Source organism: Erpetoichthys calabaricus, chromosome 2, assembly GCF_900747795.2.
Source record: "Erpetoichthys calabaricus chromosome 2, fErpCal1.3, whole genome shotgun sequence".
In the NCBI taxonomy this organism is placed as follows: Eukaryota; Metazoa; Chordata; class Cladistia; order Polypteriformes; family Polypteridae; genus Erpetoichthys; species Erpetoichthys calabaricus.
In genome coordinates this window covers 22,223,764-22,249,657 of record NC_041395.2, presented here as the reverse complement: position 1 = coordinate 22,249,657, position 25,894 = coordinate 22,223,764, and the positions used below count along the sequence as shown (strand labels likewise).

The window sequence follows — 25,894 nt, the reverse complement described above, 5'->3', positions numbered from 1 at the left end:
GGTCGAGTTTTTAGTTACAGGGCCCCTAAACTGTGGAATGGTCTGCCTGCTACTATAAGAGATGCCCCTTCGGTCTCAGCTTTTAAATCCCGGCTGAAGACTCACTACTTCAGTTTAGCTCACCCTGACTAGAGCTGCTGATTAACTGTACAGACTGCATCTTTGTTGTTAGTCATTAGCACTAAAACATAAGTAACATGATAGTTAGAATTGGATACTAACCCTCAACTATTCTGTTTCTGTTCTCGGTACTCAAATGTGGCACTTGGTGCTACGGCCCACCTGCCAAGTTGTTTTTCCTGCCTAAGGTAAAGTCATCCCTGATGGAGGATCGCAGGAATCGTGAGAAAGAGGGGTCCTTTCATCGGATTGGCTGGCCCAGCGCTGTTTCAGCCGTGGAATGGCCAAATGGGGGAGGCAGCTTGATGGATGAGGTCTCCAGGACTCTAAAATTATCCAAATCTTATTATGTGATATCATCCATCCATCCATTTTCCAACCCGCTGAATCCGAACACAGGGTCACGGGGGTCTGCTGGAGCCAATCCCAGCCAACACAGGGCACAAGGCAGAAACCAATCCCAGGCAGGGTGCCAACCCACCGCAGGACACACACAAACACACCCACCCACACACCAAGCACACACTAGGGCCAATCCACACAGGGAGGACCTGGGAAGTGAACCCAGGTCCCCAGGTCTCCAAACTGCGAGGCAGCAGCTCTACCCGCTGCGCCACCGTGCCGCCCTTATGTGATATCATCTACTGTTAAATTCTGCTCCGTACTTCTAAAAATTTTTTTATTTTTTATTGAGGATTTGTTCTGTTCTGTGTATTGTATTGTATTGTATTGTATTGACCCCCTTCTTTTGACACCCACTGCACGCCCAACCTACCTGGAAAGGGGTCTCTCTTTGAACTACCTTTCCTGAGGTTTCTTCCATTTTTTCCCTACTAGGTTTTTTTTGGGAGTTTTTTCCTTGTCTTCTTAGAGAGTCAGGGCTGGGGGGCTGTCAAGAGGCAGGGCCTGTTAAAGCCCATTGCGGCAATTCCTGTGTGATTTTGGGCTACACAAAAATAAACTGTATTGTATTGTATCACACAGCCATTCCCCCTCAAGAGATTTTTGCAACCATGAAGTACAGTACATATACAAGTACGAAAACCAGGGGAGTGGGTGCCAGATGGATGAAAAAACATGGTGATAATGCAGAGAACGGGGGTTGACAATTGCCCCAAAATACTGGGATGTTTTTAAAAAAGTATCCCCCCCAAAAAAAAAAATTCCCACAGACGCCGATAATAATAATAATAATTCATTACATTTATATAGCGCTTATCTCAGTACTCAAAGCGCTATTCACACAGGGAGGAACTGGGATGTGAACCCACAATCTTCCACAGTCTCCTTACTGCAAAGCAGCAGCACTACCACTGTGCCACCTGTGAGGACTCAAAAATAGCCCAACTGGGCAGGAAAATCATGGACCTTGGCAATACTGGGGCCCCACAGTGATGATTAGCCTACCCGGGACTGAATCCTCACAGTCTCACATCGGACCGGACTCACAGGTGACCCAAAGAAGATCTTCTTCTCCTCAGTTGTGTTTGATCACTTTTTAATAAGAACAATCATGTATTTCTTGTATAGCCCAAAATCACACAAGGAATGCCTCAGTGGGCTTTAACAGGCCCTGTTTTTTGACAGCCAGCTAGCCTTGACTCTTTTAAGAAGGTAAGAAAAAAACTCCTTTGTAAGTGTGGACCACCAAAGTGTACTGTACAGAGCGGAAGGGTCGAACCAGTATCTTGGGGCACCAGACATTTTAATAGCTAGTTGGTGCTGCTCTGGCAGGTTTAGACTCTTGGATTAAAATATTTATTTCTTATATAGCCCAAAATCACACAAGGAATGCCTCAATGGGCTTTAACAGACCCTGCTTTTTTCGACAGCGACCCCACTAGGCTTGACTCTCTTAACTCTTTGAGGGCTGAATATTTTTTCAGTTTTCTGAAAAGCACACAAAGCAATCGTTTCACACATAAATCAGCATAAAACGTCTGTTGCGACATGCGGTGGCTGCTGTTGGCGCATGGTTGGCATCTCTGGCGGCAGTGGCTGAGCGGGGGCACCTCAATGGTCAGCAGGAATGCACAGCGAGCCGGCTGCCTGGCTGTCTTTGCACAGCAGATGGGTGGCAATGGTGGCAGTGTGACGCAATCTGGTTTCTACCTCTTGTCATCATCATAAGTGGTGGTCCTCCCAGGTGAACGCTGCCATAGGCACATCAGCTACATGAAAGTGTTCAGCCCCACGGTCAGCTGGGGACCGATCAGTTGATGCTGGTACCTCACTTTCGTTTTCAATATCCATCTCCAGATCACTTGCATCAAACTCGGAGTCCTATTCAACAAAATTACGTGACACGTCTGCAGAGTATTTTGCTTTGTACATTCGCTTCGGTCTTTCGCCAGATGTCGATGCCATCTTAGAGGTTGTTTGCTCTTTGCTAGTCACGCACGCACACGTAGGGAATCAAGGTCAAACCAACAAAGCTAAGAGTTAAGAAAGATAAGAAAAACATTCTTTTGTAAGTGTGGACCACCAAAGTGTACTGTATACTGCGGTAGAGTCAAACCAACATCTTGGGGCACCAGACATTTTAATAGCTGGTTGGTACCGCTCTGGCACTCTTAGACTCTTGGGTTCAAATTCAGATCCGGTAACTTCCTGTGTGGAGTTTGCATGTTCTCTCCATGTCCAGGTGAGTGTTTGTTTTTCTGGGTTGGCTGCTTTCCTTCAGAATCCCAAAGACCTGGAGGTTTGATACACAACATTGTGTTCTCAATGTAACATCATGCCTAGTTGTTCACAAATTTCACATTCTATTGTTATTAACAAATTGTACGGTGGGTTTAGAAAAGAATCCCCCCTTCGAAATATTCCCATTTTTTTTGCTTTACAGCCTTAACTGAAAACACACAAACTAATATTTTTTCCAGCTTTACTTACTCAATGTAATCTCTAACATCCAAGTGAAAGATATCACAGCTACAGTTCAGAAGAATTAAAAAAAATAAAAAACTAGAAATCCTGAGATGAATAAAGGATCACCCCCCTCCTAAACTCAATCAGCTGTCAGTGCCCACCATTTTCATTGCGGTTACTGGCTTCCTTCCACTGGTGCTCAGTTGTAATGAGTGTGATTAGTGAAGCTGTTCCTGGAGCCTTCATTCCCTTGCTTGGTAGTGCAACTGACAGCAAACAACTGATTATGGTGGCAAACCACTTTCAAAACATCTCAGTTGTGGACAGACAGAAGGCAGGAGATGGAGAGAAAAACATCTCAAAAGCTTCATCAATCCCAAGGAGCTCAGTAAAGTCCATAATAAAGATGTGACAAGTGTTTGGTACTACTAGGATCCTCCCTGGATCCAAACTGGATGGAAGAGCAAGGAGGAAACTGGTAAGAGAGGCTACCAAGAGGCCAATGGACACTTTGAAGGAGTTACAGGATTTGATGGCAAAGAGTGGTCATTAATGGTGTGCATGTGACAATAATTTCACAAGCGCTCCACAATGGTGGCTTGTGCGGTAGGGTCTCAAGGAAAAAGCCACTTCTCAGGAAAGGCCACATTAAGGCTCGTTTGAGCTTTACCAGAATGCACCTTGAAGATTCTGATGCCGAGTGAAAAAAGGTCTTATGGTCAGATGAGACCAAAATCAAAGCCTCAACACCAAACGGTACACCAATGCAGCTCACCATCCACAACACACCATACCTACAGTAAAGCATGGAGGGGGTGTTTCTCTGCCGCAGGGCCTGGGGCTCTCGTTAGGGTAGAAGGAAAAATGGATGGGGCAAAATACAGTACCGACAAATTCTTGAGGAAAACCTGCTACCCTCTGCCAGAAAGTTGAAGACGGGCAGAATGTTCACCTTTCAACATGACAACAACGACCCGAAGCACACAGCAAAATGGACCACCCAGTGGCTGAATGTCCTCGTGTGGCCCAGTCAGAGCCCAGACTTAAATCCCATTGAAAATCTGTGGAAAGATTTGAGGATAGCAGACCACCAACGCTCACCATCCAATCTGACTGAACTTGAACAGTTAAACTGTAAAGAAGAGTGGGGGGCAAATATTGAGTGGGCTCAATCTAGATGTGCAAAGCTGATAGAGAAGAATCCCAAGGGACTCAAGGCTGTCATTAAAGCAAAAGGTGGGTCAAAAAAATGACATTGACATGGGGGGGGGGGGGTGCTTTATTAATCTCAGTAGGTCTTGTTTTTGATTCTTTATAATTTTTCTGAACTGTAGCTGTGATATCTTTCACTTGGATGTTATCGGTTACATTGAGTAAGTAAAGCTGGGAAGACATATATTTTGTGTGTGTTTTCACTTAAGGCTGTAAACCAAAAAAATGGGAATATTTCGAAGGGGGGGGTTCTTTTCTACACCCACTGTATATGAATGAGGGTGGGCATGTGGGTGCAACGTACTGGCATCCTGTCTAGGGTTGATTGTTGCCTTGAGCCCGATTCTGCCACAACAGGCACTGGATCCTCAAGACCCTGAACTGGATAAATGAGTGAGATTGCAGGCAGATGGATGAATGGATGATTTTAAATGTAACTGCTGGACTTTTCATATGCATTTTAAATAAAATGACAACTTTGTGCTACTCTGTGATCTGAAGGAGGAGCGTACTAACGTCACTGTGCCCTGGCGGGCTTCATTGTATTTAGACGTGTCACGCTTCCTTACATTGTAGACAGTACACTTTATAGATTTCCTTTCGTAAATGTCTGAAAGCCGTCTGGGGCAGACACTTCCATATATTATGGTGTTTAAAATGAATATCATGGGAGAGACGACACCAGATGTTAAAGAATACCTTCTGAGCAAGCGAGCACTGATTGTCCATTAGCTACAGCAAAACTACAGTGGATTGGGGAAGTATTGAGACCTCTTTGGTGTCTGCACACTTTATTGCTCTGTTCATCTAATTTTAAATGTAAGGTGTGCCATTTTTGCCTATCAGTCTACACTCAGTAATCCAAAATGACAAAGTGACCACACGTTTCCAGAAAGGTTTGCAAATTTCTTAAAAATCAAAAACTGAAATCTCTCATTCATGTAAGTGTTCAGACCCTCAATTCAGTATTTTGTAGAAGCCCCTCTGGCAGCAATTACAGCTTTGAATCTTCTTGGGTAAATCTTTACAAGCTTTGTACTCCTGGATGTATGCAGTTTATCCTCTTCTTCCTAGCAGATCTTCTCAAACTCCTTGGGATTGGATGGGGAGTTCCTGTAAGCTGCCATCTTCTGGTCTCTCCACAGATGCTCTATGGGAGTCTGGGCTTTATCTGGGTCTCTCACAGACACCCCAACATTTGTCCTGAAGCCACTCCAGCGTTGCCTTGGCTGTATGCTTCAGGTCATTGTCATGCTGAACCGTCACCCCAGTCTGAGGACACATATACTCTGGAACAGATTAAGGACCTCTCTGTATTGGGCTTCATTCATTAATTCCTCAATTCTGACCACTCTCCCTGTCCTCATAGTGTGATTCTGCTATCACAATGCTTCTCTGTAGTGATGGCTTTAGACAGGTGATGAGTGGTGCCTGGTCTTTGCTAGACACAGTACTTGGCGTTCTGACCAAAGACTTCAATGTTTGTTTCATCAGATCAGAGAATCTTTTTCCTCAGCTCTCTGAGTACTTTAAATGCCATTTGCCAAACACCAAGCTGGCCAGCATGTGTCTTTTACTCAGGAGTGGCTTCCACCTAATTCATGGGAATGCTACTGAGAATGTCATCCTTCCAACAGGTTCTTCCATCTGAGCAGGGGGCTGGGTTCCATTGAGTTCTTACTCACCTTCCTGACCAAGGCCCTTCTTGCCTGGTTACTCAATTTGGCAGGACATCCAATTCTAGAAAGAGTTCTATTGGTTCCCAACTTCATCCGTATCACAATTATCTAGGCCACTGTGCTCCTGGGAACACTCAAAGCTTTAGAAATGGTTTTTCCCCTTAACCTAATTAGTGCCTCATCACGATTTGATTGCTGAAGTCTACAAAGAGTTCCTTGGAATTCATGGTTTGAGTTTTGTTCTAAAATATGTTTATTTTGGACATTATAGAGACTTTAGAAAATAATCAGAACCCTTTACTTTTTTGCACACTTTCTAAAATCCTGCTTTTGCTTTGTCATTCTGGGGTATTAAGTGTTGTTTGATGTGGGGAAATAATTAATTTAAAAGATTTTTAATACAAGACTGCAACATAACAAAATGTGAAAAAGCATAGTGGCCTGTATACCTTCTGAAACCACTGTATCTACCTACTGTATCTGTTACAGTATACGGAGCCTACCTATCCATTACAGTATTTAGTGCTTTTGATATCCATCTGTCTAATGGATACCAGTCAGTCACAGGTTCAAGGGTTGGGGCAATCCTCTTTTAACTGAAAATTTGGAAAAAAATATATAATTAGCAAAAGTAACAGCATATGCCATTCTCGTTCCTTGTATTCAAAACTGTTTAGTCGGAGAGCTTCATCTGTTTTGGAGCCTGGCACCCAAGCTAATGGCTGTCTTTGCCCAGAGCACTGAATTTATAGAAAATGTCCAAGAAGGGGTGGGGCTTAGGCTGGAAAATGGGGCGTGGTCTGAGGTCTTCTGGAACTTGTCTTTCAAAGCTGTGGACAAAGATGAACAGCTTAGTGCTCTTCATTTCTATCTATTAAATAGTGCCTATCATATCTATTATATAGTAACTTTCATATCTACAGTATCTATTTGTCAAATCATGCCTTTCATCTATCTATCTATCTATCTATCTATCTATCTATCTATCTATCTATCTATCTATCTATCTAGTAGTATATAATATAGTGCCTTTCAAATCTATCTAGTGTTTTTCATATCTATCTATCTATCTATCTATCTATCTATCTATCTATCTATCTATCTATCTATCTATCTATCTATCTATCTATCTATCTATCTATCTATCTAGTAGTATATAATATAGTGCCTTTCACATCTATCTAGTGTTTTTCATATCTATCTATCTATCTATCTATCTATCTATCTATCTATCTATCTATCTATCTATCTATCTATCTATCTATCATATAGTGCCTTTCATATCTATCTATCTATCTATCTATCTATCTATCTATCTATCTATCTATCTATCTATCTATCTATCTATCTATCTATCTATCTATCTTGAGCATGGGAAAGGCGCTATATAAATAAAATGTATTATTATTATCTATCTATCTATCTATCTATCTATCTATCTATCTATCTATCTATCTATCATATAGTGCCTTTCATATCTATCTATCTATCTATCTATCTATCTATCTATCTATCTATCTATCTATCTATCTATCTATCTATCTATCTTGAGCATGGGAAAGGCGCTATATAAATAAAATGTATTATTATTATCTATCTATCTATCTATCTATCTATCTATCTATCATATAGTGCCTTTCATATCTATCTATCTATCTATCTATCTATCTATCTATCTATCTATCTATCTATCTATCTATCTATCATATAGTGCCTTTCACATCTATCTATCTATCTATCTATCTATCTATCTATCTATCTATCTATCTATCTATCTATCTATCATATAGTGCCTTTCATATCTATCTATCTATCTATCTATCTATCTATCTATCTATCTATCTATCTATCTATCTATCTATCTATCTATCTATCTATCTATCTATCTATCTAGTAGTATATAATATAGTGCCTTTCACATCTATCTAGTGTTTTTCATATCTATCTATCTATCTATCTATCTATCTATCTATCTATCTATCTATCTATCTATCTATCTTGAGCATGGGAAAGGCGCTATATAAATAAAATGTATTATTATTATCTATCTATCTATCTATCTATCTATCTATCTATCTATCTATCTATCTATCTATCTATCTATCTATCATATAGTGCCTTTCATATCTATATCTATCTATCTATCTATCTATCTATCTATCTATCTATCTATCTATCTATCTATCTATCTATCTATCTATCTATCTATCATATAGTGCCTTTCACATCTATCTATCTATCTATCTATCTATCTATCTATCTATCTATCTATCTATCTATCTATCTATCTATCTATCTAGTAGTATATAATATAGTGCCTTTCACATCTATCTAGTGTTTTTCATATCTATCTATCTATCTATCTATCTATCTATCTATCTATCTATCTATCTATCTATCTATCTATCTATCTATCTATCATATAGTGCCTTTCATATCTATCTATCTATCTATCTATCTATCTATCTATCTATCTATCTATCTATCTATCTATCTATCTATCTATCTATCTATCATATAGTGCCTTTCACATCTATCTATCTATCTATCTATCTATCTATCTATCTATCTATCTATCTATCTATCTATCTATCTATCTATCTATCTATCTATCTATCTATCATATAGTGCCTTTCATATCTATCTATCTATCTATCTATCTATCTATCTATCTATCTATCTATCTATCTATCTATCTATCTATCTATCTATCTATCTATCTATCTATCTATCTATCTATCTATCTATCTATCTATCTATCTATCTATCTATCTATCTATCTATCTATCTATCTATCTGGTGTGAGACTCATGTGGGTTGTTCTCCCAGCTCTCGTATTTCTTTGGCTGAGTGAAGTCCCGGTGCTGAGCACATCAATTTTGTGAAGCACACAGCAACCACAGCTGTTAATTACAACATGGGGACCTGTGACCTGGCACAGCTGTGCTGCATCCTATTACTTGTTTGAATTTTTTCCTTGAAGCCAAAGCACGCGAAGAAGCCAAGCAGGAAACCACAGCGTGTTCTCCAGTGCAGTTTGCGCCCCTCCCGCCTCTGAGGACTGGGATGTTTGGATGCCAGTGATTGCATTTATGTCACAAATCATTTTTGTCTGGCCCCTGTGAGGGAAAAAGAGGCAAGCTTTTTTTTCTTTTTTGGATTTTAGGTGGGCTGAGTGTTCAGAGACTCTGGAGAGGGGACTGGCATGGCAGATCCAGTGATCAAGGAGCTCTCATCAGACACTTGCTGTAATAAGATGAAATTTAACAAAGGCTCAGCTGCCGCTCCCTTTAATTTTGATCCCTCAGTTTTATTTACTTGTTGTTTAATTTAGCTTATATGTGCTTTGTCGGGATGTGTGTCAGCGAGCACTTGAAGTTAAGGAGTGCTTAAATAAATCATCATGTGTGCCAGGAGGGTATGTCAGTGAAGCTGTGAATAATAAATGTTGTATACAATGTCCGCATTCCCATACTTGTGTATAAAAGCATTTGACGTGCCAAGAAACGAAACTATGTATGTTAGCGCAGTAGGCAAGAGAGAGCGTATTGTGCATAAACAAGACAAATTCATAGTTAAAACAATACTCCGTCTATCCATAAAGTAAATCTGTTAATTCAGAGCAGGGTAATGGAGCAGCTGGAGCCTATCCCAGCAACTACAGGGTGCAAGGCGGGAATGATCCCTGGACACACACACACACACTTGGGTCAATTCAGCACCACCATCCCACCTAATCCTGCATGTCTTTGGACTGTGGGACGACACCAGAGCACCAGGAGGAAACCCACACAGACACAGAGAGAACATGCAGACCCCACCCAGAGAGCCATGATAAAAATGATAATTCAGTGCACAAACAGAATATCAGGGTTACACTAAAATGCAGCTATAAGAAAACCATGTTAAACTAATGAGTTTTTAGCAGTTTTTTAAAGTGCTCCACCATATTAACCTGACAAATTTCTGTCTGTCAGCTAATCCAGATTTTAGATGCATAACAGCAGAAGGTCACCTCACCACTTCTTTTACGTTTAGCTCTTGGAATTCTAAGCAGACCCTCAAAAGACCAGATTCGATTAAAACAGCTGCGCCATCTGAGCTAAGCCACGTTTCACTTAGTGCAATAAAATCTATTTTTTTTATCACTTATAAGATCGTTGATAAAAAACGTCTTGTTAGTTAAAGCTCTAATATTTAATAGTGCCATATTTAATGTTTCGGAGGAGCAGAGATGAATATTTAACCTATAGTCTGTTTTTACAGTTTTAATACATTGTTCATCTAAAGTAGTAACTTTAATTAAATTATTGGTGTTTATGCCGTATTGCCTAGATTTTCTATGTGCATTAAGATTGGTTATTACAGTATTTATGTTGTGCACTTTTATGGAAGATTTTATTAAACAATTATCATGACCTCGCACAGGAGTGGCATTTCGGAAGGGGTTAAAAGCAGAGATAGATAGTCAAGACAAACGAATTACCTTGGATATGTTTTCGGAGAGGACCCTGGCGCCGAAACTGTTCGGATGCAGGCCATCTCGCTTGAAAAAACGCGGTCTTTCCCAAAAGATGTCCCAGTTGTTGATGAACCCGATGTCTTGATTCTTGCAGAAGCCCTGCAGCCAGTTGTTTAAACCAAGCAGACGACTGTAGTACTCGTTTGATCGTCTGACGAGAGGGAGTGGACCCGAGATGAATATCTTTGCCGATGGGGTCCTCTCCTTTGTGTCTTTAATTAATGCTGTGAAGTCTGCCTTGAGGATCTCCAACTGTCAGTGCCTTATGTCATTTACGCCAGCATGCCAAACAATTGCTCCAACTGCCCTGTTCTTGTGCTTCTTGTAGATTGCCGGCGCACGTCTCATCACATCTCGGACACGAGCACCGGGAAAACAAGAAACAAAAGATTTTCTATTAGGGCAAGTGATATTGAGGTTCCTAACAATAGAATCACCTACCACTATTACATCACCAGGAGCTGAAGGCGAACTGGGGACGCTTAGAGGGTCGAACCGGTTCTGTGTTGCGATGCTTGCCTGTGCCGATGGAGGTGTTCTGGCCTTGAAACCCCGCCTGCATAGCTGAAATACACCGAGGTCATCATTGGTGTCGCTCCTACGAGGCGCGGGGGTGAAGTTGACTTGAGCGGCACAACGCGGAGTTGATGTTACGCCGATAACAGATGGCGAGGACGGTTTATCCAACAGCCGAGCCTTCAGATCTCTAAGGTATCTGCGTCTGGACATAAGTTCCTGAATCTGTTTATCGAGTGCCTGGAGTTCCTCGACTACAATTGCAACGCGATTTATCTCACTATCGGCCATTGTCCGCTTCTGTTTCTGCTTCCGCTTCCGCTTCGTGCCCTAGGAAGAATGAGAGAGAAAGAGAGAGAGATTGGTTAGATTGATTATAGTCACTCAATGAAAGACTCATGTCAAGACTCAGGTTCATGTCAGAGCACAAACCAAGCATGAAGTCAAAGGAATTGTCTGTAGACCTCTGAGACAGGATTGTCTCGTGGCACAAATCTGGGGAAGGTTACAGAAAAATTTCTGCTGCTTTGAAGGTCCCAATGAGCACAGTGGCCTCCATCATCCGTAAGTGGAAGAAGTTCAAAACCACCAGGACTCTTCCTAGAGCTGGCCGGCCATCTAAACTGAGCAATCGGGGGAGAAGGGCCTTAGTCAGGGAGGTGACCAAGAACCCAATGGTCACTCTGTCAGAGCTCCAGAGGTCCTCTGTGGAGAGAGGAGAACCTTCCAGAAGGATAACCATCTCTGCAGCAATCCACCAATCAGGCCTGTATGGTAGGAGTGGCCAGACGGAAGCCACTCCTTAGTAAAAGGCACATGGCAGCCCGCCTGGAGTTTGCCAAAAGGCACCTGAAGGACTCTCAGACCATGAGAAAGAAAATTCTCTGGTCTGATGAGACAAAGATTGAACTCTTTGATGTGAATGCCAGGTGTCACATTTGGGAGAAACCAGGCACCGCTCATCACCAGGCCAATACCATCCCTACAGTGAAGCATGGTGGTGGCAGCATCATGCTGTGGGGATGTTTTTCAGAGGCAGGGACTGGGAGACTAGTCAGGATAAAGGGAAAGATGACTGCAGCAATGTACAGAGACATCCTGGATGAAAACCTGCTCCAGAGCGCTCTTGACCTCAGACTGGGGCGACGGTTCATCTTTCAGCAGGACAACGACCCTAAGCACACAGTCAAGATATCAAAGGAGTGGCTTCAGAACAACTCTGTGAATGTCCTTCAGTGGCCCAGCCAGAGCCCAGACTTGAATCCGATTGAACATCTCTGGAGAGATCTTAAAATGGCTGTGCACTGACGCTTCCCATCCAACCTGATGGAGCTTGAGAGGTGCTGCACAGAGGAATGGGCGAAACTGGCCAAGGATAGGTGTGCCAAGCTTGTGGCATCATATTCAACAAGACTTGAGGCTGGAATTGCTGCCAAAGTTGCATCGACAAAGTATTGAGCAAAGGCTGTGAATACTTATGTACATGGGATTTCTTAGTTTTTTTTATTTTTAATAAATTTGCAAAAACCTCAAGTAAACTTTTTTCACGTTGTCATTATGGGGTGTTGTGTGTAGAATTCTGAGGAAAAAAATGAATTTAATCCATTTTGGAATAAGGCTGTAACATAACAAAATGTGGAAAAAGTGATGCGCTGGGAATACTTTCCGGATGCACTGTATCTTGAAGGAGACAAGCATTAAATTTGTAATACATATAAATAAAGGTGAGTTATTTAATCAGTCTCATTATTTAATAGATACACGTTGTATAAATGAATGTTGTTGTTGTTGTTGTTTATTCAACTACTTTCTTGACATACCGGATTCATGTAAAAGTTCACACTAAGTTTAATGCTAATAAGTTTTATATCTACTTATGCTAATACATGAACACATGACTTTTTATTTTCCATAATGGAGAGTAGGAATTGAAGGACCTTCAAATCTCCGGTTGATGCTATTTTGGACAATCTAAACAAATAGGATGGATAAACTTTTTGAGCTGAATGGCCTGTTCTTGTCGCAGTCTTTCTAACGCTCCAAAACACTGCCTCTGCCAGGAAGCATAAAAGTGGGCCATGGTTGGATCTTCAAGCAGGACAATAATCCATAGCGCACCTCAAAAGCAACACAAAAGTGGATCATTGACCATAAAAATCAAAGATTTGCCATGGCTATCTCAGGCCCCCGACTTAAACCCCATTGAAAACTTTTGGGGTGAGTTGAAGAAGAGAAGCCACAAGTGTGGACCTCAAAATCTGAAGGATCTCGAGCGGTTCTGGTTCAGGTCACTGGCCATGTGGTTTGTAATCTCATGAAGCATTAAATGAGAAGACTCAGAGCTGTCATCATGGCATAGGGGAGCTGCACAAAGGATTAAATGATGGAGAGAGAAAAATATTTGTTCTTGTACTGAGAATTTCTTTTTCCTTTCAATTATTTTACTTCTGTTAAAGGTTAGCTTTTCATTAATGTTTTGAATGAAAGATCGTGAGGATAAACAGCGAAGAAATTTTTATCAGAGCCAATTTTCCATTCATTTACCATGGGTTCCAATATTATTGGAGGGCATTGTAGAGCATTGCTTGAATGGTACTATATAAACCTCTGCAACTGGAACCTGCCGCTGTTTTTCTCAGATAGGTGAAGAATTCAAGTTGGTAGATTCTTCTAAGCCATACTGAGGCTTCATCTTGTCCTTAACAGAGAAGAAAAAAAAACAAATAATAAAAACTGAACAGCAGCCAAGGCCGCACAGCCTGACTTCGGGAGGTGAAATGATGTGTCTGCATCATCTTGTAGCTATTTAAATAATTCACCAGGCAGCGACATCTAAACCTCCCCTTTGAAATTCGGAGTTTCCAGCTCTTGTGAAGAGACTGTAATGACACTGGCGTGCATAGCTTTAACATCAAGTCACTGTGAGATCATCTGAGGTTTTTCTCTTCGAAGACGGTTGCTGAACAGACAGCCAGGGGCCTCCAGACAGAAGTGCACTTTACATAACGTACGCGAGTCGGGACGGATCAGGCCTCGGTTCATCTAGTTTGAAATCAACTGAACGAACGAGGGAGACTGTGTAAGTGATATCATGGATTTACAGGAAAAAGTGAACTGCCTGATGATTTGGCATTGTCTTTGTCTTCCATTTGTAAATGTTATCTTAAAATCCTGTAACTTCTCACAACAGTCCTCACTTAAATGTGTCCCAGACTCTGGCACATTAGCTCTGTTCCTATGTGTTTCCTGAAAAGGATAACTGGAGTGAACAATCAGATCTTGTAACATGCTAGTTAAAGACTCTTTAAAGAGCCATGATGGTGCTGCTGGGTTGAATGTCTAGTTCTCGTGTAGTTTTAGCCACATGTTTTATGTTCACCTTTTTCTTTTGAGATGTACTGTAGATTAGAATATGTCTAAACCGATCTTGCCTACTACGCTAAATCCCAGAGTGGATGGTTGTCATGTAGTTTCAGCTACATGTTTTATGTTCACTTTTTTCTTTTGAGAAGTGATATAGATTAGAATATGTCTCAGCTGATCATGCCTACTACGCCAATTCTCAGAGTGGATGGTTCTCATGTAGTTTCAGCCACAAGTTTTATGTTCACTTTTTTCTTTTGAGAAGTGATATAGATTAGAATATATCTCAACTGATCATGCCTACTACACCAAATCCTGGAGTGGATGGCTCTCATGTAGTTTCAGCCACATGTTTTATGTTCACCTTTTTCTTTTGAGAAATTATATAGATTAGAATATGTCTCAGCTGATCATGCCTACTATGCCAATTCTCAGAGTGGATGGTTCTCATGTATTTTCAGCCACATGTTTTATGTTCACCTTTTTCTTTTGAGATGTAGATTAGAATATGTCTAAACTGATCATGCCTACTACGCCAATTCTCAGAGTGGATGGTTCTCATGTAGTTTCAGCCACATGTTTTATGTTCACTGTTTTCTTTTGAGAAGTGATATAGATTAGAATATGTCTCAACTGATCATGCCTACTACGCCAAATCATGGAGTGGATGGCTCTCATGTAGTTTCAGCCACATGTTTTATGTTCACCTTTTTCTTTGGAGATGTAGATTAGAATATTTCTCAACTGATCATGCCTACTATGCCAAATCCCAGAGTGGATGTGTTTTGTAACAGTAGAGCAGTGTTTCCCACCCAACCTTTTTTCTGGGGTGACTCACATTTTCTAACCAAAAACATCCCAAGGGCGCACTAGTGTTCTACTAACCACAAATACATGTCCAAAGAAGTGGGACTAGCGGAGAAGTCAATAAAAAAGCAGCTCCGATATCTGTGTTTATAGACACGGCACTTAGTGAGCACTTTGGTGGCCTCTCTCAGCTGCTTCGTCTCTTTTGCTGCCCCCTTCTGCCTCAGTGGTAACTCATTTGCCCACTATCCACTGGCCCTGTGAAACTCGCTAACAGCCACACACACCCAGGCAGATGGACTCTAGCAGCATGGAGCCACCATGTCTGCTATGTAGCAATTGCGGAGCTTCTTTTATGACAGCTTCTCCAGGTAGTCCTGTACTCCTCAGACACCTGAAGAGCTTCTCCCTCTCAGGTTCAGACCCAGGTGCTCTACAATATTATTTCCACAGCACACCTGGGTAGCTCTCATGGTGCACCACTGTGCCACGGCACATTGGTTGAAAAACACTGTGTTAGGGTATTATTGTAATTCAGTTCTTCCCTTTATAGTCTTTATTATGTAGGACTTAATAGAATGCCTCGGATCATATCCATTGCCTTTCTTAACAGCTTGGTCACTGTTGCTGAACACCTCTCTCTTTCTTTTACATCTGTAACCCCAGGAAATTAGATGCAGTGCCGGAACAGGCAAATGTATTCATCATGTAGTAACGGCGCACTGCTGTAACGACAACGTGCAGTGAATACACTTGACTTGACCATTCCTAGTTCTCATCCTCTTTCTCTGTATGTTTACCATTCATTTTCTCAGAGGTTGAAACTATACAATACAATACAATTTATTTTTGTATAGCCCAAAATCACACAAGAAGTGCCGCAATGGGCTTTAACAGGCCCTGCCTCTTGACAGCCCCCCAGCCTTGACTCTCTAAGAAGACAAGGAAGGAAAAACTCCCAAAAAAACCTTGTAGGGAAAAAAATGGAAGAAACCTCAGGAAAGGCCGTTCAAAGAGAGACCCCTCTCCAGGTAGGTTGGGCGTGCAGTGGGTGTCAAAAAGAAGGGGGACAATACAATACAATACAATACAATACACAGAACAGAACAAATCCTCAATACAGTATAAAACTAAAAACTTTAGAAGTACGGAGCAGAATTTAACAGTAGATGATATCACATAATAAGATTTGGATTTGTTCAGAGTCCTGGAGACCTCATCCATCAAGCTGCCTCCCCCATTTGGCCATTCCACAGGTGAAACAGCGCTGGGCCAGCCAATCCGATGAAAGGATCCCTCTTTCCCACGATTCCTGTGATCCTCCATCAGGGATGACTTTACCTTAGGCAGGCAAAACAACTTGGCAGGTGGGCCGTGGAACCAAGTGCTACATTTGAGTACTGAGAAGAGAAACAGAATAGGTGAAGGTTAGTATCCAATTCTAACTATCATGTTACTTATGTGGGCGGCTCGGTGGCGCAGTGGTAGCGCTGCTGCCTCGCTTCCCGGGTCCTCCCTGCATGGAGTTTGCATGTTCTCCCCGTGTCTGCGTGGGTTTCCTCCGGGCGCTCCGGTTTCCTCCCACAGTCCAAAGACATGCAGGTTAGGTGGATTGGTGATTCTAAATTGGCCCTAATGTGTGTTTTTGTGTGTCCTGCGGTGGGTTGGCACCCTGCCAGGATTGGTTCCCTGCTTTGTGCCCTGTGTTGGCTGGGATTGGCTCCAGCAGACCCCCGTGACCCTGGTTTCGGATTCAGCGGGTTGGAAAATGGATGGATTAATGGATGTTACTTATGTTTTAATGCTAATGACTAACAACAGAGATGCAGTCTGTACAGTTAATCAGTAGCTCTAGTCAGGGTGTGCTAAACTAAAGTAGTGAGTCTTCAGCCGGGATTTAAAAGCTGAGACCGAAGGGGCATCTCTTATAGTAGCAGGCAGACCACTCCACAGTTTAGGGGTCCTGTAACTAAAAGCTCGACCTCCCACTGTTATTTTATTAATCCTTGGAATCATAAGCAGACCAGCATCTTGAGATCTTAATGTGCGCTCAGGTTTGTAAGCCGTGATAAGTTCAGACAAGTAAGCCGGACCTTGGCCAGGTTGATGTGCTTGCTGCTTCCTGAGCAGCTCTTCTTTCCTCCACTCTAGCGGCCCGCTTCTTCTCTTCTTCCGTCTTTTCGCGTTAAAACTGATTAAGTCGGCGTTTGTGTTGCAATTACTTAGTACGTTTTCTTTAATTTTTCACTTAAGCTGGCACTTAACTCTTCAATCTGCCTGATTTAAGATATGAAAAAAGAAATAATTAAGGGGTCTGAGTCTTAAGTTGTGTGTCAATTAAAATTAAGGCAAAGAGTTAATTATCAGCAAAATCTGGTCACTTATTAAGGAAAGAGTTAGAATGAAAACCTGCAGCTACAGTAGCTCTCCAGGACTGGAGTTGGAGACCCCTGGCGTAGAGTAACAGATATGCATAAGATATTATTCAGGCCAGCCAGGTTTTAATGGTAGATAGGTGGGCCGGTATAGCAGCCTTTCAGGTCTGTCCTGCTAAGTGGCTGCCTGCAAACTGGCCTGCCAAGCTCAAAGGGCTAAGAATTTCTAAGATCTTATGGTAAAGCGAATATCACATTACACGACTTCTGGTCATAGTGTATGTCAGACATGCCGATCTCATCGATGGACCGTGTCGGTTTACACAACTGAAAATCAAATTAACTGACTGTGAACCCTTTCCAGCACAGTCGTGTTTGTGCCTTTTTCTAATAGCCGATAGCAGGCTGCCTGACAGAGCCAGTGCTGTACGAAGGGTTAGCAGGTACGGCGAGTTCGGCTGCCATCTCGCCCCTTTTGTTTGCTTTATTTCTGTTCTGTAATGGTGCTTAAAAAAGGGAAGCATCAGTCAGATAGGCTTCTCTTCTCTGTGCCCTGTACTTCCAGAATGAGCATTTATTGGTTGTCAGCTCTCATGCGCACAGAGCCCACCCCTGTGCCTAAAGACAAAATCGAAACATGTGACAAAAACACAAGCTTTGAGCGTATCTGTTGGGGTTTGGGTCATCTTCTGCCTCTCATTCTCCGTCTCTAATGTCACCTGACCACCAGACCTCTGTCAGACCAGACCACAGGCTCACAAAGAGAGGACCTCTCTACATTACTGAGACCAAACTTGCGTCATTTTGATGTCACTTCAAGAATCTTACTTTCTGCCACATTTTATCTTTGCAAACAACTCTGGATATTAAACAGGACACATGTGGTGCCCCAACTTCTCTTCTGCATATCTTGTCTATTTTTACACCTGTTTGAGGGGCGAGTCACAGATTAGTTATAGTAAGTCGCTGGGTATGTCAGCTGTGGTCATCCAAGGTAATGATGGGTCAAAAGCCGAGGTAAATGTTGGGACACCAACACAGCTCTCCCCGTTTACTTATATTCATGAAATAAAGTATCGCCCCATGGTGCTCTTTAGTCACTGAGTGACACAGGGGGCTGGGCTTTTATGGTCCTGGGCGGAGTCAGTTGCACACACTGGGCGGTCTCTTGGCACTGTTGAGGTAAAGGAAGACGATGTAATTAGCAGCAGTGCCCCCTCTTGGCCCATGGTGGTGTTACATACCCGGGAGGGACCCTGATCGTGACCCTCTGATGTACTTGGGTGACACAGCAAACCCCTGACTGTCACTAATGAAGGCTACGGCTAAAACAAAAGCGGGAAAAGTCCTGTAATGTGACATGGCCTTTAGTTGTCAGATGTACCCTTTTGAGAATCAACTAGAGACTTGGCTGAAGATTTCTTACAGATTGTAGAGTTTCATTTCATTTGTTACATAAATAGACAAGAAATGTGAGGGGAATATGGAGAAAAGTGTGTTAGCCAAATTATTAGTACAGTAGATGGGTGAAAAAGTTCACAAGTGGTGATCAATGAGAACTGCTGGAGGTCTGCTATTGTAAATACTATCAGTAAAACGTGTCTGGCAGTAGTTTTCATGTTCTTTCTGTGTCTGTGTGGGATTTTTATTCATTTTTTACAACCATATCCTAAAACTATTTAAGCTTGGAAAATAAGCAAATCAAAACTGACCCTGTAAGAAGGAGTGAGTCTGCGAATTCGAGTGAGAGTGAGTCCTGGTTGATCAACATCCCATCCTGAGATGGCTTCTGTCTCTCCAGCAGTGCTGCTGGCCTTGTTCAGAATGTGCTTTTTAATTAAGTTTACAGCCGGCCTTAAGAAGCTTGTGGAGTAATGGCAGCAGTGGGACATATAGAGCTCACGGACAGAAACTGCTGTGACTCTCAAATGGAAAGTTAAAAGGCAACCATTTCTAAACATACAGTACAGTTACGCAACGAGGGTCCAGTACCTGAAGGAAGCCCACACAAAGAGCATGCAGATGGCACATATGGTGACCAGGCCAAAAGTCACATCTAGGTGGCAAAAAGCTGCGAGCACATCAGTGCTGATCGTCAAACCTTCTATCTATCTATCTATCTATCTATCTATCTATCTATCTATCTATCTATCTATCTATCTATCTATCTATCTATCTATCTATCTATCTATCTATCTATCTATCATATAGTGCCTTTCACATATCTATCCCGGAGGAAGTATTGAGCAGCCCATGGGTACTCCCCCAGATCATACATCGAAGGGGTGTCCCAGCCAGACATGGGACCCGGCTGTCCGACACATTATCTATCTATCATATAATGCCTTTCATATCTATCTACCTATCTATCTATTAAATAGTGCCTTTCACATATTTATCTATTGTAAAATAGGCGCTTTATTGGCACCCAGCCCGGCACAGACACGGAGGCACGTGTAAAAGCACACAGAAACCCTTTATTTTCTTCACCTGTGAGGCATGTCTTCCCCATGAACCCCACAGGCAAAACACAGTCCAAATGTTACAAGCACAAAACACACTCCTTTCTGGCACCACCACCACTCCTCCCGTCTAGCTTCGTCCTCCTCCTCCCGACTCTGGCTAATCCCTCCAGCCACAACACAGTCCCAAAGCACACTAAATCACACCAAGCACTTTCTTCTTCGTCACCACCACTCCTCCCAGGCAACCTTGTCCTCCTTCCACCCGACTCTGGCCTCTGAGTGGTGGTGGCTGGCCCCCTTTATAGCCCACCTGGAAGTGCTCCAGGTACTTGATCACCTGTTTCCGGTTGCACTTCCGGGCAGGGCTGAAGACTTGTCCAGCCAGGCTCAGGGACCCATGCAGTACCCCCTGGCGGCCACCCCAGATCCCAACAGGGCTGTGGAGGAACTCCATCTCCCATGTATCCCTGCGGGAAGCTGAGGCACCATCGTCAGCCAGGGAGGCTGCCACCAAGTGTCCTGGGGGAGATATTGAGCAGCCCATGGTTGCTCCCCCGGAATATACATCAAAGGGGTGTCCCGACCAGGCATGGGACCCGGCTGACTGCCACATTATCTATCTATCATATAGTGCCTTTCTTATCTATCTATCTATCTATCTATCTATCTATCTATCTATCTATCTATCTATCTATCTATCTATCTATCTATCTATCTATCTATCTATCTATGTATCATATATTGCCTTTCATCCATCTATCTATCTATCTATCTATCTATCTATCTATCTATCTATCTATCTATCTATCTATCTATCTATCTATCTATCTATCTATCTATCTATCTATCATATAGTGCCTTTCATCTATCTATCTATCTATCTATCTATCTATCTATCTATCTATCTATCTATCTATCTATCTATCTATCTATCTATCTATCTATCTATCATATAGTGCCTTTCATCTATCTATCTATCTATCTATCTATCTATCTATCTATCTATCTATCTATCTATCTATCTATCTATCTATCTATCTATCTATCATATAGTGCTTTTTACATCTATCTATCTATCTATCTATCATGTAGTGCCTTTTGTATCATCTATTTATTATATAGTGCCTTTCACGTTTTATTATTGATCTCACAATATGTGGTTTATTTTATAGTGCCATTCCTATCTATGATCATACCTATTTCCTATCATACCTATCCATCTGTCTGACTATTTGTCTATTATATAGTGCCTTATTATTGATCTCTGAATATATTGCATCTTTATTATAGTACCTTTTCCATCTGTCTATATTATCTAATGCCTTATCTCGATTTGACTGTCTGGCTGTCTGTCTGGCTTTGTCACATCAGCTCCACTTTCTCCCAGCTCTCCTTTGCTGATCTCACACTACAGTAGGATGAGTTGGTTACTTTCATTGTGGATTTTGTATTTTTTTTGGGTAGAAACTGTATAATACCCAGTGACCACTCTGGTGTGTGTTTGGTGAATTGTGAAAGAATTTAGGCAAAGGCTTGAAATTTGAAAATAAATTAAATCTTACCTGGTAACTAATTCATATAAGAAAAGAAAGTCACTCTCTTTATGTTTTTATGATGATATCTATATTACTAAACAAAGGTTGTATATATGCACGGATGCCAGAGGCCAGAAGCACCGAACGCGCACTGCTCCTCAGCGCCCCAGAGTCAAACCCAGCGGCTTCCCAGAGTCAGTAGGTGGCACCCAAACAACACAACACAACCTGTAAACTAAACTTTAGGTCACAATGCAACTGCCGCCCGAACACGAATGCGCACACCACCGCATATACAACCTTCGTTTAGTAATGTTTGTATATATGCAAGGATTGCAGACGCCAGAAGCAAGCCCATGTACAATACAACCACCGCCCGAACGCGGACGTGCACACCTTTTCGCGTCAGCTACAACCGGGGTAGCAGCTAATTTGTTGATAAATGGTCTGACATGTCACTCAGTTCCAATCACGGAAACATCGGTTTCAACTATGAAAATGCAAAATGACAGTGCAAATGAGATCCGTCTGGCAAAACTATTGATTTTAGACGAATGTACAATGCCATCCAGTCATTTACTCAATACCATTGATAAACTTCTCAGAGCATTAATGGATAATAATATTCCGTTTGGACGAAAAGTACTTTTATTTGGAGGAGATTTTCGACAGTGCTTGGCTGTTGTTCCGCACGCCATGCGTTCAGCTATTGTTCAGTCCAGTTTGAAATACACAGAAAATTGGCATTACTTTGAGAAACTAAGCTTGGTAGAGAACATGCGGTGTACAGATCCAGAATATACCAATTGGTTGTTGCAACTAGGAAATGGAAACCTTACCAATGTGTTTGAACTTCACCCAGATATTATTCAAATCCCTCACGCCTTTATTTGCAACGACTTGGTAACAGAGGTTTTTGGTGAAGCAATAGACCATTAGACCAAATGCCACTTTTGACGCACCGGGCTATATATTATGTCTAAAGAATATTGACGTTGACCAGATAAATGACCAAGTGATTGCATTGCTTCCTGGAGAAAGCCGCGTCTTTCTAAGTACTGACAGTGTTGATTCTGAAGACGAAACTGAGCATCTTAATTTCCCATTAGAATATTTAAACACCATTAACCTGGCCGGATTACCACAACACAATCTTAACCTTAAAGTAGGGACAATAGTCATGCTATTAAGAAACCTTAATACTAAACAAGGTTTATGCAACGGTACACGGTTGGTTGTGAACAGCATGAGAGAAAATATTATTGAGGCACAAGTGCTGACGGGATCCCATACTAGCAATACTGTTTTGATTCCCAGAATTGACCTTACAAGTTCTGACCTGGAATTACCTTTTAAACTTAAATGATGCCAATTTCCCATTAGCGCTGCATTTGCCATGATGATGAACAAATCCCAAGGACAAAGTAGGCATTTACCTGTCTGAGCCTGTATTTGGACATGGACAACTTGATGTTGCCTTTTCAAGAGTTCGGCGTTCGTGTGACGTTAAATTGAAGGTTTTAACTACTCCATACTAGGGAGAGCTAATTCAACGACAGGAAACCATCTTTACCAAAAATGTTGTTTATAAAGAAATTTTTGATTAACTATTTTGAATTTACCATTTTATGAATTTTTTGTTTCCAATTTACTTCATTTAAACCTTTGCACTCCGATATTTTTTTTACTTATAAGTGCAGCAACTCAAAGACATTTTGGACTTAAATGATATAACAATTACATTTCAATTTTACTTTTAATAAATTGGTTAATTTTAGTACAATTATATTTATTTAATTAAATGAAAACTTTCCCAGGATGCTCCCACCCTCCATCATTTTTCATCCCTCCAAAGATCGGAGGGAACAGAAAGTGATTGCCATTCTTGGATTTGTGATTCTTTAGAGAATCGTTGGTTTACTGGTAAAATAATGAGGTGCTTTTGTCTGCTTTTTTTTTCAGACTTTGACATGAAGAAAAATATTGAGACAATAATCGCTCAAGAACGAGCCGAGATCATTGAGAAATATGACAAGGTATTGTTGTCGCCGATAAGAACGTGTTTAGTATAATGCAGAGTAAACGCTAATCGACACAATGGAAGCTTTTTTTATTTTGTTATTGTTAATTTAGTAATAGTAGCATGGGCGGCACGGTGGCGCAGTGGGTAGCGCTGCTGCCTCGCAGTTGGGAGACCTGGGGACCTGGTTTTGCTTTCCGGGTCCTCCCTGCGTGGAGTTTGCATGTTCTCCTCGTGTCTGCGTGGGTTTCCTCCGGGCACTTCGGTTTCCTCCCACAGTCCAAAGACATGCAGGTTAGGTGGATTGGCGATTCTAAATTGGCCGTAGTGTGTGCTTGGTGTGTGGGTGTGTTTGTGTGTGTCCTGCGGTGGGTTGGCACCCTGCCCGGGATTGGTTCCTGCCTTGTGCCCTGTGTTGGCTGGAATTGGCTCCAGCAGACCCCCGTGACCCTGTGTTCGGATTCAGCGGGTTGGAAAATGGATAGATAGATAGATAGACAGACAGACAGACAGACAGACAGACAGACAGACAGATAGATAGATAGATAGATATTCTAAATTGGCCCTAGTGTGTGCTTGGTGTGTGGGTGTGTTTGTGTGTGTCCTGCGGTGGGTTGGCACCCTGCCTGGGATTGGTTCCTGCCTTGTGCCCTTGTGTTAGCAGGGATTGGCTCCAGCAGACCCCCGTGACCCTGTGTTCGGATTCAGCGGGTTGGAAAATGGATGGATGGATAGTAATAGTAGCCTCCTTAGAGTTATGTTAACCCCCCCCCCCCAGAAAATCGAGGCAAAAATGTTGAATTTATCTCAAAGAGAAAAAATGTTATAGCATGTAACTCAAACACATAAATATTAAAACATCATCAGAACTACAGCAGGTACGGTATCTCCAGTGTCCCTGGATTTAGTACGTGTAACTTTCTCCATTTATTTAGGTAACAATTTCATTGTCTTGCTGGATCCCTGTGTGTCTTATTATCTTGTCATGGGTTTTGTTTAATTTCAAAAAGGTATTTTTTTCCTGTCATATTTGCTGTCTTACCTTAACCCATTATACAAATATACTGCAGGGTACAGCGACTAGTGCCTTATACTTGTACAGATATGTGTAATCACAGCCTGTACCCACTGAAGAGCGCTCTGCAATAATGAATAAAATTGAAAAATGGAGACAATCCAACCACTGCTCCACTGTGCCAATGGCTACGCTTCCCTTTTGGGGAATTTTGGATGTTTGTTAGAAGAGGTGGGAGGGCGAGGATGATTGTCGGAGCAATGACGATTTCTGTCTTCTGGCACTGCCACAAACGGGCACCTGCAACAGCAGCTCCATCTTTCTCCGTGTCCTGCTATCTTTTTTATGGATAAAGCATGAGGAAGGACTTGCACTCACTTACACACAACAGCAACTGCTCGCTCTGTGCCCATTGCCTACTAGAGCATCTGATCAAATTGGTGAGCTGCCAGCAGAGCTACTGCGTAGACATCAGAGAAAGACGGAAAGGGGCTCCACAACAGGAGAAGAATCTGCCTTCGGATATCAGGAGCAATGGCAAATCTCTGGCAAATCTCTCAATGATAATCAGGATCCAATGGGAACACAAACTCAGCAGTCTCATGTGCTTCACTTAGATCTGACTCAGGGCTGAAAGATTTAAAATTGTGCGGGCATACAGAAGCAAGATCAAAAGCAGCAAGAAGAAAGGAGGCAGACTTGCCATTTTTGTGAATGGACACATTACAGTTAAAGCACAGGTATCCGACTTGAATTTTGAGCTACTCACAATACGCTTACAACCTTATTATATGCAGGGAGCGTTTACATCCCGCCCTTGGCAGACGCGACAATTGTATCAGACCCAGTCTGTTCTCGAGTAAGCAAACTCTCTTCTGACCATCCCAGTGCTTTCGTCACAATTTCTATGTTTCACTTTCCTCCACCCTCACTACTTTTTACCAGTTGGTGGAGTGCACAACGAGAGAAAACAGGACCCTGGACTTGTTATATCCCAAAGTTAAAGAAGCATATAACTCTGTTGCTACCATAATTTGGTACAGTTAATACCCGCATATAAACTCTTTGTCTAGAGCAGGGGTGTCAAACTCCGGGCCTGGAGGGCCGCAGTGGCTACAGGTTTTCATTCTAACCCTTTTCCTATTCAGTGAGTAGTTTTCACTGCTAATTAACTCCTTTCCCTTCATTTCAATAGTCCTGTTTTTAAGGATTCAGTCCCCTGAATTGATTTCTTTCTTTATTAAATGGCAGCCAAACAGAAATGACACGTGAAACAAGCCAACAGATGACCAGCTAAACTGGGATTTAAAACTCCAACCAATTTCACTCCAACCAGTCTCTTAATGAGAAGCTGATTCTTGCTGTTAATTAAACTCGTTATTTAATTCAATGGCTTG

General features: G+C 42.0%; 1 protein-coding gene across 1 annotated transcript in view; it reads left to right on the top strand.

Moving 5' to 3' along the window:
- The window catches only part of LOC114647433 (USP6 N-terminal-like protein), a 284,398-nt gene that overhangs the window by 152,345 nt on the left and 106,159 nt on the right, over window positions 1-25,894 (top strand). The window contains exon 3 of the mRNA XM_051923606.1: window positions 23,425-23,498. Within this exon, the coding sequence (XP_051779566.1) occupies window positions 23,425-23,498 (74 nt within the window). The remainder of the gene's footprint in view (window positions 1-23,424; window positions 23,499-25,894) is intronic.